Source organism: Manis pentadactyla, chromosome 1 (assembly GCF_030020395.1).
Source record: "Manis pentadactyla isolate mManPen7 chromosome 1, mManPen7.hap1, whole genome shotgun sequence".
NCBI lineage: Eukaryota > Metazoa > Chordata > Mammalia > Pholidota > Manidae > Manis > Manis pentadactyla.
In genome coordinates this window covers 192,314,626-192,330,612 of record NC_080019.1, presented here as the reverse complement: position 1 = coordinate 192,330,612, position 15,987 = coordinate 192,314,626, and the positions used below count along the sequence as shown (strand labels likewise).

General features: G+C 38.9%; 1 protein-coding gene across 2 annotated transcripts in view; it reads left to right on the top strand.

Annotated features, from left to right (window-relative positions):
* The window catches only part of DSCAM (DS cell adhesion molecule), a 713,077-nt gene that overhangs the window by 466,698 nt on the left and 230,392 nt on the right, over positions 1–15,987 (top strand). For both annotated transcript variants that reach the window (XM_057504762.1, XM_057504765.1), the window contains exon 10: positions 13,747–13,866. In XM_057504762.1, the coding sequence (XP_057360745.1) occupies positions 13,747–13,866 (120 nt within the window). The remainder of the gene's footprint in view (positions 1–13,746; positions 13,867–15,987) is intronic.

Below are 15,987 nucleotides of genomic sequence, written 5' to 3'. Positions count from 1 at the left end.
GTGTTGATTATTCACATTTTAAAATTCCCAAACATTGGGCCCTCCATCTATTGTCAGGAGAGGATGATTTCCATTATCTTCAGGACAGTCGATAATTTTGAGCAGATTCTTTCTTGAGCAGTAGACCCCATGTGCTTCCGCAGTCCTTAAATCTTATCCCCATGCCATCTCTCTTTCCTTTCTGGCTTAAAAGTAATGTACTTTCTATCTACTTGCCAACAAAAGAAAGTGAAGCAGGAAAGAAACATGTAGCAAGATAAAGGGGGGCTGATTACAGGATCAAAGTCTTTAAGTTAGTCAGTCGGGATTGGGTTCTTCACACCAGCAGAGTATGTTCAAAGTAGAATAGTAATAACCAGGAAGAGATGGGGGAAGAGGGTCTCCAGAAGGGAGAACCAAAAGAAGTGGTTGGAAATTTGGGGCAGGCAAATTTTGGTTCAAGTAACTTGAAAAAACAAATTTATAAATTTATCCAGTGACACCACCAAAGACTAACAGGTAATGGATTTATCTTCTATCATAAGCAACTATGAAACTGGGAAAAAATTAATAAAGCAACCATTATCTGGTAGTAGAGCAGGCAGTGGAGTGCTGTGGTTCTTGAGAGAATGGAAGCATATGTGTTCAGCTCCACATTCACTCCAGATTTCTGCCTAGACAATTTCCAAGCCATGGTGAAGGGATATAGGACCCAAATAGATAACAGTGATCTTGGTGGGTGGATAAAAGAGACAGAAATTTAGAACTCTTGAGATGCTAGATTTTGCAAGGCAGAGTATTGGACAGTACGAAGATGTTCAGATAAAAGATCGCTAATAATCTCGATAGAGCTCACATAGAAACTTTAGCTGAATATTATACTTCACATGCCTAGCTGAGATTCTGGGAAACCCATCAGAGAACAACTACCAGTGGGATGAGAGGTTACACAGTGCTGGGAAGTATTGGAGTTCTGATTAGCCATAATAGAAAATGCATGAGGAATTCAGTTGAAATCTCAGAAAGGTCACACACTAAGAGCAGGGCTAAGCTAGCCCTGGAATAAAGTCTACTCTACACCAAGCCCTAACCAAGCCTTAAAAGGGCCTTGACAAGACAAAAGTTCTCCACCAGGAAGTTAGCTGTCTTCAAGAATAACATTCAACAATCTTGAAAGGAAGTCAACAAAATTCACAATCTGAATAGCATATCATATCTACAATGTCTTACACACAATTATTAGATATGTGAAGAAACAGGAAAAATGTGAGCCATAAACAGAAGGAAAAAAGAAATTAAAAGAAACAGACTAATGAACATGAAGATGTTGGAATTAACAGGCAAGGTTTTAAAGCAGCTATTATAAAAATTTCAAGGATTACAATGAAAAGATGTGTGTAATAAGTGAATACATAGGGAATACAAGAAGAGAAATGTAAAACTTTTTTTTTATTTTGGTATCATTAATACACAATTACATGAGCAACATTGTGGTTACTAGATTCCCCCCATTATCAAGTCCCCACCACATACCCCATTAGTCACTGTCCATCAGCATAGTAAAATGCTTTAGAATCACTACTTGTCTGTAAAACATTTTTTAAAACCAAATTGAAATACTAGATCTGGAAAGCATATCTGAAGTGAGAAATTCACCAGATCTATTTAATAGGATATTGGATACTGAAAAAAATGATTACTGAGCATGAAAAGAAGGAAAAAGAAAATATCCATATTTTTTCACTGAGACATTAAAGACTGAAAAATGGTAAACAGTGCCTCAGTGAATTTAGGGCAATGTCAAGCTGTCTAATATTACATAGATTCTTAGAAGGAGGGGCAGGGAAAATATATATTGAATAATAATGACTGGGAGATTTCTGAATATGATGAAAAAAATATAAATCTATAGATGAAAGTGACCAGTTAAACCCAAGAAAATAGGTACAAAAAAGAACCATCTCATGGTGCATTATAATCAAGTTGATAAGAACTAATGATGAAATATCAGAAGCAACCAGAGAAATTAGACTTGTTACATACAAGGAAACCAAGTAGGGAAACTTTAGATTATTCACTGGAAAAAATTCAAGCCAGAAGAGAATGGAACAATTTCTTTAAAGTACTGAAAAAAACAGGTAAAGGAAGAAAATCTTTTCAGCCTATGATTCTATAACCAACAAAATATGTTCTTCATAAATGAAGATAAATAAAGGTATTTTTAGACAAGCAAAGGTTGAATTAATTAATCACCAGCAAGATTTCACTACAATAAATATTGTTATTGAAGCTAAAATAAATAAATCACTATAGTAAAGAATGTTATTGAAGCTAAAATAAAGCAATTCTTTAGAATCTACAAGAGGAATGAAAATCTCTAGATACAAGTTTATGGCTAAAAATAAAAGATTTCACTGTCATTTTTAGTTCATTTAAAATATTAATATATTTAAACAATAATAATGTATAACATGTGAAAATAAAATATATGATATTACAAAGGACAGGAAGAAGGAAAATGGAATTTTACTATTATAAAACTGCATTATACATGAAGTGGTATAATATTATTTGAACATAGATATTGATAGTTAAATAGGTACAATGTAAACTCTTGAGCAATTAACCAAAAATGAAACAGATAGATATAGCTATTAATCCAACAGAACAGATAAAAGAGAACATTAAGATATATTCAGTTAACTAGAAAAAAAGTAGGAACGGAGAGAAAAGGTAACAAAAAAATAGAAAAAATGGAAAACAAGTAGATGGAAAACTTAAATACAACCATTTCAATACTTGCATTAGGTATAAATGGAATAAATATACCAATGAAAAAGAAAGATTGTCAATCTTAATTAAAATACAAGATTCAAATACATGCTGCCATACTTTATAAATATATGTAGTTAAAAGTAAAATGATATAAAACACCAATCATAAAAAGATTGTTTGGTGTATTAATACAAGATAAACCTCAGGGAAAGGAGTATTACTCTAAGAAAATAAGGACATGTCATAATGATAAAAATGGTCAATTCATGAAGAAGACATGGAAGTCTGAAATATGGGTACAATTCATAACAGATAATCCAAAACATGTAATAGAAAATCTGACAGAACTAAAATAACAAAAACAATAATTGGAAGTTTCAACACTCCTTTCTCAGTAACTAATAGAATAAGTAGACAGTAATCAGTGAGAATGGAGAGATGTAAGCAACATTATCGACCAAGAAAACCTAACTGGTATTTAGATCCTACACCCAACAACTGCAGAATGCAGTCTGGACTGTGACACCTGAACAGTGAGAATGTGAATTTGTATTGTTTAAAGCCACTAAGTTTGTTGTTCTTTCTTGCAGCTGCCATAGAAAACTAACACAAAGATGAAGAATACTTTAGCTCCCACAGACATTAATTTAAGGATGATAGAGAAACATTTTGAACAATTTTATGACAATATATTTGACAATTTAGATAAAATAATGAAAAATCCATAGTATTTTGTATTCTTTATTCCCATGACTGGGATCAAGAAAAGATGTCTGCTTTCAAAATTTCTATCAATATTGTTTTAGAGGTTATAGCCTTTGCACTTAAACAAGAAAGAAAATATAAGGCAGAAACATTTGTAATGGAAAGCACAAATATACCTACATTTGCAAATGACATGGACATGTACAGAAAAATGTTAACAAATATACCAATACACAAAAAGAAAAGAGAGGTGTCAAAGTATGTCAACACAAAAACGGAAGAGTGTAATAGAGGAAAAGAGAAATAAAAGAACAAGACAAAAAGAAAACATTTTGTTCATGCCAATAAGTCCTTCTCTATCAATAATTAAATATAAAAAGAACAGACTATTGATATACACGAAACATAGATCAATCTGAGGAACAATAATGCTGAGTAAAAGAAGTCAGACAAGAAGAGAGCAACATACTCTATGAGTGCATTTTTAATAAATTCTAGGATAGGAAACTTATCAATAGAGGCAAAAATCAGAAAAGTGTTTGCCACTGGGAAGGGGGATTGCAAATGATGAATGGACAAGAGGAAATCTTCTGGGGCAATGGAAATATTCTAAATCTTAATGGCAGTTTAGTTTCACGGATTTATGAATTTGTCAAAACTACAAAACTATATACTTAAAAGCTGTGTATATTACTATATACAAATTGTACCTCAGTTTTGTATGTGTGTGTGGTTTGTCTTGTTGGTCATTTAAGTTTTAATTTTTAATTTTTTTATTAAGGTATCATTGATATATACTCCTATGAAAGTTTCACATGAAAAACATTATGGTTACTACATTCACCCATATTATCAAATCCCCCCATACCCCACTGCAGTCACTGTCCCTCAGTGTAGTAAGATGCCACAGAGTCACTACTTGTCTTCTCTGTGCTACACAGTCTTCCCTGTGAAGCCCCCACACACCATGTTTGCTACTCATAATACTCCTCAATCCCCTTCTCCCTCCCTCCCCACTGCACTCCCCCAACTCTCCCCTTTGGTAACCACTAGTCCCTTCTTGGAGTCTGTGAGTCTGCTGCTGTTTTGTTCCTTCAGTTTTGCTTTGCTGTTATACTCCACAAATGAGGGAAACCATTTGGTACTTGTCTTTCTCCGACTGGCTTGTTTCACTGAGCATAATACCCTGTAGCTCCATTCATGTTGCTGCAAATGAATTGTACCTCAATTTAAAAAATATTAAAATATAAACCTTCTGATGTTCAAAATTCTTCAAAAGTGAAATAAGTAACCTTGCAAAATAATAACTTTCCTGCCAACTGAGTTATGTCAAAAACAGGATGGTATTTTAGAAGGGATTGAATGAAAGAAATAGAAGTCACAGGTTAGTGGCTGGGTTCAATAAATAGTAGCTGCCCTTCTGGCTCTGATGTTCAGTTTAAAATTAAAGGCTATTATTTATACTGCTTTTTCACAGGCTGTATCTTTTATAAATCATGTGGATAATATTGTGGCTTCAACATGACTTTTAGTAAATCTATCTCTTTGTCAGTTGTACTTTATAGAATATATATAGGGCACTTAATGTTTACAAGTTCCTTTAACCCATCCTACAATGAAGATAGGTTTATGATATATTCAACTAAAATTAAAAATTGGGCCAGTTCTGGCATGTGTGTTGTATGATACAATAGTAGGTCATCATCAACTCAAGTAAACCCTAACCAATGTCAAAGCAACTTCCTTTGAGCCAATTTTTCTTTTAATTTCAACTTTCAGCATGATAATGGCTAAAATGAATTAGACAAGGACTACAAGATCCCCTTAACCCTTAATGAAGCTACTTTAAAGTCCATGTGTATAACAATCTTTATTTTGCTTATTTTCTTAAAAGGTTCCTGTCTGATGAGTTCAGTATTCTCTTGTTTTACTTGCTAGGAAAAGAAAAAAAAAATGACTGAGCTGCACCTCTGCAAGGCGACACCCTCCCAGATGCCTGGGATTTTTTTGTCCATACTCTTTCCCTTAGTCCATCGTTAAGCAGCAATGTACTTAGCATGTACATAGCATATTATGTACTTAGCATATAATGTACATAGCATATAATGTACTTAGCATATAATCACCAGGCGCTGGAATAGTCCCTGGGTGCTGAAAGCTCATTTCTTCTCATTGTGAGGTCCCCTCTAGTGGGAGAAAGACAGGTGACCATCTCACCTGATGGTGCAACTATGAACGAAAAAGGGACAGTTGCCTAATTTAGATAAGGGTATCCATGAGGCAGATTTCTGGAGGGAGGGGGTTCCTGAAGGATTAGAAAAAAGGGGTTCCTGAACAATTAGAAAAGATGTCAAGTAGTTCAGAAGAGAGAAAGGAGGTCAGCATGTTCCTGGAAGGAGGTCTTCTATCCGCAGGGGCAGGGAGGCTTCCAAGGGCATGTGCGCTGGCTCACCTGTGCACAGCCGGGCAACAGAGGCAGAACAATGAGACTTCGAGCTGCCTCTGGTTCGCATCTTGCAGGATGTGTGTCCTGAGGCCCTGGGACTCTATGAGGGGGTCTGAAAGCTGGAAAACCTCATGGTCCTAGCAGGATGAGTCGTGCATCTGTGTACAGTGGGATGAGGAGCACAGAAGCCTAGACGGGACCCTTGTAGTCCATGTGGGAAGCGGCGATGCTTCCAGCCAAGGTGATGGTAGTAGTGGTGGCAAGGATGGGGCCAGTTTGGAGGACACTTGGCAGGATTTGCTGGCCAGTTGTTGGAGGGAAATGGGCGAGCAAGCTTGGGAACAGACGTCCTCCCTGAGAGGAGCTGGCCGAGGACCGTGTGGGCGCTGGAGGGGGGAGCTGCTCTATGCCATGGAACATCTCCCTGCCTCGCCCACTTTCCCTCTGCCCATTGTCCAGGATAACTGGGGCAGGGAACTTTCTCCGTGGATGGTTAATGCCCGCTGTGGGTGACAGCCTCTTGTCTTTGATTGGAAGAGATCAGGCAGCGGCTCTCAGAATATCAATCTTTAATTTGAAGGGACACGTAATTGAATTGTATCACTTTAGCTGTATCATATTCTGAGTTAACTAAATAGATCTATTTATCTTTTATAAGGAATCTTATCATTTATTATTGCTGTTTTAGAATAAAGAGCATTCCATATGACCAGCTATAGACTCACCCATTAACTTGGGAACATAACTTGTCATTTGGTTCATGAAGAAATGAAAGGTACTGTTTGGGAAACAGCCCACCTGAAAATAGCAGGTAGCCTGAGACAATCATTACATAGGTTTTTATTTAAATCTTTCATTTGAGTTGAGAAATGTTAAAAGACTTGAAAGCTTTTGGCCTGAGATGTCTCTTGGGAAAAGTAGAACTAGAATGAGGAGTTGAGAGACCTTGAAACTGACTTCTCAGAGAGAGGGGGGTTTGATGCTTGAAGTGACAGACCATGAGCTGCAAGAGCATGAGGGGCCAGTGTTGTTCCACATCTTCAAAGAAGGCTTCGTAGAAGGAAGGAGCTCCATCAGCCTCGATGTCTAAGTAGGGTTTAGAAAGAAAATAAAAATACAACAACACTGAAACTTTCAGTAAGAAAACCAAGGTTCACATTTCTGTTTGTTCATTTTCCATATGACTTTGGAAACATGAATGAATTTCTCTGAACCTTAGTTTCCTTGTTTGTAAAATAGAAACAGTGAAACTTACCTCTTGGAGTTGTTGAAAGATGTAATCAGGTAACAGTTGTTCTGGCCTCAGCATCTGGCTGGTAGCAGGGCCCCCAGTTATTCTCTGAGAATGAGTAAAGCAGGGGGCAGAGGTGTTCAGGAATATTTTCTGAGTTTGGTGATGGATTCATAGAGGCTGTGCTGCGGTCAGTTTGCACATGTGCATGTTGCCAGGAGCAGTTACAGGTTTGATGGAGGAAGTGATGGGAACTGCAAATGTCCTTGGGCGAATCCCTAAAGGAGGGAGGCCTGCCTGGATGCAGCTGACGGGCTGTGCTCTGCTGACAAGAGAGGCAAGGGAGGGCCTGCTGGGCCCCACCGGACCCTGCAGACAGCTCTCCTGCTTCCTTCCATCCCTCTTGTCTTCCATTCAGCCCTGTCATGATTTGGACGTCTATGGGCTGTGTGACCTTGGGTAATTCCTTTATCTCTCTTTGCCTCAGTTCTCTTATTCATAAAATGAGATAATGCCTAATAGGGGTTTTCTGAAGGTTATATAAAATAATGTGCTTATCCCAGGGCCTGACAATGTAAAGAGCACTCAGGGGCTGGTAACACCCCCTCCCTCCCTTCTGTTCCCATACACAACTTTGCAACACGATTGATGCATATTACATAAAAGGGGACAGGGTGATTCAAGGCAATTAAGTAGAGTGATGGCCTTCAGCATATAGTCAAAAAAGGTGAAAGTACAATATGTTTTTTAATAAACTATAGCAGTTGGGGACAAATTGCATGTGGGAGATAGAGGTGAAAACTGGGACATTTAAGCTGAGGTGTAGAGTAAATGGCTAAAACAGAAGTGGAATTAAGGGTCCAATTCCTAGTTAGTCCTTACATCACAGTCTTATGACCCTGATCATTGTAAAGCTTGGCACATTTTTTGATAGCCTGGGTCATTGGAAAGATTTATAAAAAACTTAATTTAAAATAAATTTGCTATTATCATCGTAAGGGAAGTTAAAAGAATTTAAAAAAAAAACAACACAACCTTTGGGTCTTTTTGTGCCCCATGGCTTCCACTGGCACTGGACCAGTGGTCTCCCTAACGTCATGCTCAGCAGGGCGACCTTGGCATTAATGAGGCCATTTGGAGGGAAAGTGCTGGACTTAATGACTGAACGTACCCGTCCTTTGGTCCCTGTTACTGGCTCAGCACCCCCGAGAGGCAAGCTGCCAACACAGGGAGGGCCTGTCCGAGATTCCAGAGGAGGTCCGCCGTCTCACACTCTGTTATATCCTATGATGGGTCTGCTTCCAGCTTTTAATGATGAGCCTCCATGTGGGGAAACAAACTTCCAAAAAGACCTTTAGCTGAACTTCATTTGGCAAGGAAAATAGTTTATACAAGGCTACTGTCTTGTTACTGTGCTTATTGATCCAACTTTTGATGCCACATTCATGCTATTATTTTACTTCATCCATTTTATAATAGATATTCTAAGTGTTGGGGCTGGGGGTGGTCAAACCAGAGAGACCAGGTCTTTGCCTCATAAAACTCACGTTCCGGTGGAGGAGAGAGATGGCGCACAAGCACATAAACAAATCGTGTCAGGTACCTGCCTATGCTATGAAATAAAAACTTGGTGTGAGGAGAGAGAGTGACAGGACGGGAGAGGTATCATAGCTAGGAGAACAGGGAGGCCTTTCTGAAGAGACTTTTGAACAGAGACTTTACTAACATGAGGTAGTGAGCCCAGGGTTCTCTGTAGGAAGCCGGCTCCTGGCAGAGAGACCAAGAACAAAGATCCTGGGTCAGGAGTGAGTTTTGTGTGTTCAAGGGCAGCAAGAGACCGATGTGTTCATTGTTCCATAAGAAAGGAGGGAAGGGATTAAGGCAGAGGCCAGGTCATCTATCTGGGTATAACATGAAGTCACTGGATTTTACTTTCCTGTGCCATCAATTAAATCTCACCTAGACTTTGGCCAATTACCATAATGACTCAATGCCATCCAGTAGAGAATGGCAATATTTATCCACAGCCTCCCACCCCATCCCCTCAACGCCACCACCAAATAGCTTCCAGTTTTACCTTCAATAAAACTGAGTCCCTGTCCCTATTGACAATTGGGAAATCTACATCCATTCTTTGGAAATAAATAGCTACTTAGAGGCCATGCATTCCCATCACAAAACAGTGGACTAAATCTAAGCTTGAAAAACACCTGGCCTATTATAAACACACTATTCCTCCCATAAAAACTTCAAAAATAAGCCCTCTCTTTAGTAGGCAGACCAAGCCAAAGACCACTGTAATTCAAACCAACCTCATTTAGGCAACATGAGCAGGAAATGCCTTCAGAGGACTTTGAGACGTCAGGTACTGTCAGAATAATGGGTCCTATGGTAGGATTTGCATATTTGAGAACATATATATCTCAGATTACTCCTTTAGAGGGACAGGGGTAATGTGCATGCAATTATAATTCAGACAAATGTATGGCAAGAATGACCTGAATTTCCTCTTGGGGATGTGACATAATTATTTTGTTGATCCAGTTCCTTCTATCTCTTTAATCACCTTCATCCCCATGGGAAAAGTCTCCCTATTGGAAAGCCAACTATATCTTCAAAATATGCATGCTACACCATTCCAAATAGGGTGTTGTGTGAATGAAAGGAAACTAGCAACTCTGGGGAATGACAGCCCAGACAGAGTATTCAGTCTTGGGGTCCATCATAAGTTTTGGGAGTTTCAGTGGCACCTCTGATTCACTAGCTCCTCAGCTGGAATCCTCCTACAGTGCCCTTTGCTCTGTTCCCTCATACATGCTGCTGGACCCATCCTACTTAACGGCCGTGGGCACTGGGGTCACTCTGACCTGAGTTAGTAACTTAGCCATGCTACTTTGGACAAGGTCTCTTCCCCTATTCCATAAAACTGGAATAATGATATCCATTTATTTGTTTGTCTAGTCATCAGATATTTTTGGAGCACTTTCTATGTTCCAGCACTGTGCCACATGCTGGGGATACAGTGGTCTGTGAAAAGGAACAGTTCTTGTTCTCAGAGGGGATCCAGCCTCATGTGGGGGACAGGTAATGAACCAGAATCCCCCAACCAGATGTGCCATGACAGGGCAATGCAGGGTTCCGGGGGGGCGCTGAGTCTTGTCCAAGGATCAGAAATGATGTCACAGACTAGCAGGCTTGGAGTTGAGATGTAAATAATATTAAGTGAGAATTTGTTACACATGGAAATGCAGAAGCACGTGTGAGCACCCAGCTGCAAGAAATCATGGGTCCTGGAGAATGATGGGATCTCAGAACAGCTGGAGCAAAGCCAGCGAGAGGGGAACGTCAAGAGAAAAGCTGGAGAGCAAGGACCCAGGTCATAAAGAACCTTCAGAATATTGCAGGAGTCTGGATCGCACCAAGGGGCAGTGGGAATGCACTGATGACTGTAAGCTAGGGAGTCGCATCATCCAATGTGTGCCTGAGGAGAATCAGGCCACCTTCTGGAGGGACTCGAGGGGGGCAGTGGGTGGCAAGCAGGGCAGTTGGGAGGCTGTTTCAGGAACCCATGTAATAGCCAACATTGGCCTTGTCTCAGATCGAGTTCCTCCAAAAGCAGAGCCAGGGATACAAACCGGACTGCAGATTGCCTCTTTGAGATGTAATTCCTGGATCCCAGAGTGAGAGAATGGGAAGAAATGAGATCAGAAAGGGAGGAAAACAACAGTAAAAGTTGTTTAAATGAGTATGGTGCCACTGTGGGCAGCTGGGGCTCATCCATACTGGAATCCTCTGAGCAATCCCATAGAGCAGCAGTTCTCAAAGGGTAGTCTGTGCAGCGCAGCCTCGACATCACCTGGGAGCTTATTAGAAAGGCAGAATCTTGGGTCCCTCCTCAGATCAACTGAGTCAGAATTTCTGGGGACAAGGTTCAGCCACTTGTATTTTAAGCAGCTCTTCAGATGCTCCTGATGGCCTCTAATATTTGAGGAACACAGGCATAGAACATACCTCAGCATTGTCCCTCAAGGTTGGAGGATGGAGAAGTGGGCCATTTATCTTGACTCCTGTCCCTCATCAATGTATGATTCTGTCCTACATTTCTGGGTTTGCATGCAGGTAAATAAGCATTCAGGAAAAGCCCTAAGACAGCAAAGACCCCTGCCCTTGGGGTGGTACTGTGGCCAAGTACATGGATCTGTCCATCCCCTGGGGTGCTGAAACCAGATGCATACAGAGCATGTGGCATGTCACCACACCCACCGCCTACTAGTCATGGCCAGGGCGTGGCAGTGAAGATGAAAAGAATTCGAGGATGCTTGATAGATTTCCATGGAAGACTCATCAGTACCTGATACAAGGAAATGAAAGAAGAGAATATGAAAGATAATTGTTGATTTTATGGACGATTTCCATCTGTAATACTTATACATACACTATGTCAATGGTTATTTCCCTGTAAGCCTCTTTGATCAGTTTTTAAGTAAGATCCTTTGGATTAGAACCAAATTGATGTGAGGGGTCATGGATGAATTATAATTAGACATTCTTCCTGAGCAAATGCAAAAGATTAGTTTCCCTGTCATTTGACAAGAGGTTCCCTGCTTTCAGCAGAACTTGAGCCAAATGGAACATAGAATGTAGATGAATGCATATTTACCTTCCATCTGGGCATAATGATTCTGGCACGGTGTCTTACACTTTGTAAACTATCCTTGAGGCTGATTGATTATTTTTTCAAGAAAACTTTGCTTTACATAATCACTATCATTTTTCCAAGAAGTAATTTTCTTGGCATGACATAGTCATCCCTTATCACCTTATTTTAAATGTATGTGAATATAGATATACAAAATATATACATGAAACATATCCGAAAAACATTTTACCGAACATGTTCATCTCAGAATGCCATTCAAATGAAGTAAAATTACTTACTAGTTAAGCAATATTAAAGAGCCCCTTTAGCTATATATGTTACTTAATTTGCAAGTTATTTGTTATGAATGTGTTAAAGTTGGACATACTTGCATATACTAAATTAACCAACACTCCTATTTCATCTAATATCTTCAACACACTGTTCTGAGAACATTTATAACCTTGATTCATTTGATCCCCACATTAATCCCATAAAATCGGTGCTTTAATCATCCCATGATGATTTACAGATAAAGAAATTGAAGCCAGGAGACATTCAGTAGCTTGTACAAATTATTCAACTGGAAGAAGCAGAGTTGGGAGTCAAACCCAGGTGTCTAGGTCGCGGCTCTGTGTTCCCGTCTGTAGCTCTCCGCTGTCCCTTTTAGGAACACAGCAGTTCCACCTCCAGCAGCTCCCCTCCTCCTTGGCTGTTTGATGGCCAAAGTGATCTTCACTGTGGTCCATATCATTTCAAAGTGTTTCCAAGTCCCTAGCTAAACCTAGACTCTGCTCTTCCCACCAGCCCATTTAATGTGAGGCCTGGGATTCCTGTGTATCTGTAACGCATGTTTCTGTCTCAAAGCGAAGAATTCTGCAAATTGCAAAGAAGGCAGCATTAGCTTTACAAAGAAAGGAGAAGAAGAGCACCCACACTTGCTAAGGGTCTGATATATGGTGGTCATAATCAACCTCCTCTCATATAATCCTGTGACTCTCTCATTGAAAGTCCATCTCATAGTCAAGTATTGATCACCTGGAGGAGATTCTCCAATTCTATACCTTCAGATGCTACCTTTCCTATAAGAATCTGTATCTTCTCTTGAAGAGAAGACTCAAATACTCTTAAAATCACAGTAACTTAACTCAAAGCATTTACTTTCTCTTGACAGGTATGTTTTAAGGTATGACAGAGTACATATGTATGTTTTGGGTAGGGATGGTTTTTCTTCAGCACCTCACAAAACTCAGCAACTAAGAAGTGTAATTTGCTATTTAAATATAGGTTGCCCTATATAAAAAGCCATCATGATACCTCACTTCAACTACTCACCATTGTCTTGCTTTGGCCCAGAAGGGTGCTGATATCAGGAATAATCAATCATCTATATGTCTTCAACAGATTTTTTGGGAGAAGTTCAGTAAAGCTCAATGAAGATATTCTGTTCTTTATTGCCTTTTGGGGAAGGGTAGTAATTCTTTCATCTCTTATTAGAGGAAGAATGGACATCAAATGCTTTGAGCAATTTAAACCCAAGAGGAATAGTTACCTTTGATAATTACTCTTTAAGAAGCCAAAATGCTGTGTCATTTCTTTAAATTTGGTTCTGATTCCATTTTCCATGGAATGGATTCCCAAAGATGTTCCATAGCACAAATCAAGAACAGGATGTCACAGAACCGTGGCTTAGTCATACTCCCACCCTCAGATGTACAGTTTTCCTCAGTGCAAACTAACTTCAATCTGTAGAAGCTCATTGATGTAAATAAGAAAAAGTTGCCTGCATTGAGATTGCTGCCCTAATTTGCCCTGATTTGTCCCAAATTGCAAACTGGTTTTTTAATTTTCCATAGATATAAAACATTATTTGTATTTTAATGTTCATTAAAATTCTTGGAATTCTTAAAATCACACCTCTAATAAGTTGTAGTCTTGTCTGAATTACTGATGATATTTCTCTCTTTTCAGTTCCTCCCAAATTCGTGGTTCAGCCACGGGACCAGGACGGGATTTACGGCAAGGCTGTGATCCTCAATTGCTCAGCCGAGGGGTATCCGGTACCCACCATAGTGTGGAAGTTCTCTAAAGGTATGAAGTTGCTTGATTTGCATTATCTGCCAAACCTATGTTATCATCTAAATAATTGGGTGAGCATCTCTAGTCCTTCCAGAGACGTTTCTTACAAGTAATGCCCTGACCTCTACCAAGTCAATCCTTCTCTCTCATGTACCTCTAGTAGTCCACCTCAGCATTTCTCTTTGGACCATGAAAGTGTCTGTTCTTGTATAATATCCTCAGGAAAGAGCAGAAATGGGCAGGCAGGTTATTCATGTAAGTTACACCAGGGAAAGTTCTCCATTGCCTACTTAAAATGTACAGTTATGCCCCACTCTGAGACGATTGCAACCTCCTTATGAGGAGATGCGTGTATAAATTGCCAGAATTACTCATTGTTGGGAAATGATTTCCCTAGTTATTTAGTCATATGTGATTAAGTGGTTTTAGAAGGTTACACATAAAGTTGTTGATTATTTTATTTACCTGGTTACCTTAGAATATACAAATTACACATCATCTCCTTGGTATGCTCATTTAAAAGCAAACACAACCAATGTCCTATCACGAGCATCCTGCTTGCACTTCTAATCATGCTTTCTGTTCAAAGGCAGAGCAGCATTGCACAGTTTTTTGATAACACTGTTAACATTATGAACAAGTGTGTAATGTGCAAACTAATGAGGGAACCATTCTAGGCACTGAAAAAATCATTCATGTGCATCCAACCATCTTCTCTAGAAAAGGTTCCTTAACAGTGCTTACAAGCATGTTGGAAGTTTTTTATTTATTTTTATTATTTTCTTTTCTCATTCACTCATCTTAATTCAATAATTCATTAACCAAATAGTTGAGGGCCAAATGTATGCTGGTAGGATAAACAAACAAACCATGATCTCTTTTTTTCTGACAATCTAATACCCACTATGTCTGTTTAATTGTTATAAGTGTATTTATTTGTTTACTTAATCATAGCTTATATTCCAGATATTGCTTTTTAAAATAACATGTGCCTTTTCATATGAAAATAGCAACAATATAAGAAAAACAAATGGTGCACTTGCCACAATTCCTGCCAGTGTATTTCCTTTGAGGGAGAAGAAAAAGAGCGACAGAAGAGGGTGCCGGACATGGACACCATTTGATTGCAGGGGAATCAATTAAATTTTTTAAACATCCCTTGTAGCACATCACACACATTGTCCATATGGAAAGCACTTTATTAAAAAAACAAAGACTTATTCATAGTATCTGCCCAGGTGACATTTTACTTGAGGCTTATTTGCAGCTCCATGTTGCATTATAAGGAAACAAACAGCATACATTTAATTGAGTTTATATAGATGTGCATATATGATATTATGAACATTTTCTGTAACCCCTATCTTCTTCCAAATTACTTCTAATGCTTGCCATTGTGTAGATTTCTCTCTCTCTCCCTTAGCCCCATCCCTCACTGCTGTACACACTACAGCAATGGGCACCCTTGCATGTTAATGCAGTGTGCACACGTGTGGTTGCTTTCCTGAGAGGAAAATAGCATGGCCACGTGTAAAGTTTGTGGCTGCTACTGGCCCAAGGCCCTTTAGAAAATACTAGGACAGTTTACATACCCACCAGCAATGTAAGGCTGTTATGTTCCTGTATCCTTACCAAGTAGATGCGATGTTTTTATTCTTAATCTTTACAATGTGATGAAGGAAGTGGCTTTCTGTTCTAGTTTGCATATTTAGATTTCTGATAATGTGAAAAATGCTTTATCCTGTGTTTAGTGACCACATTTATTTCCCCTTTGAGGACTTCCTTACTCGTGCTACTTGCACACTTATCTCCATGTCATCTTTATATGTAAGAGTGTTTTTCATAGATTAGATGATGGTTTGTCTGTCATGGATATTAGAGGCATTGTATTCCTCCCTAGCACTAATGTGCAAATTCAGTATAGTAGTCTTTCTATCTTTAAATTTAATATGCAATAGAAAAATCAGCAGAGAATAAATTAAAATTGCAACAAAATGTTAAAGTTAATCTTTTCCCAAAGATCACCAAAGATAACTACTGTAAACATTTTTATCTAGCCTTTCAGATATGTTTAAATATGTAATATATAAAAATATTTATGCTATATATATATATATCTATAAATATACATAT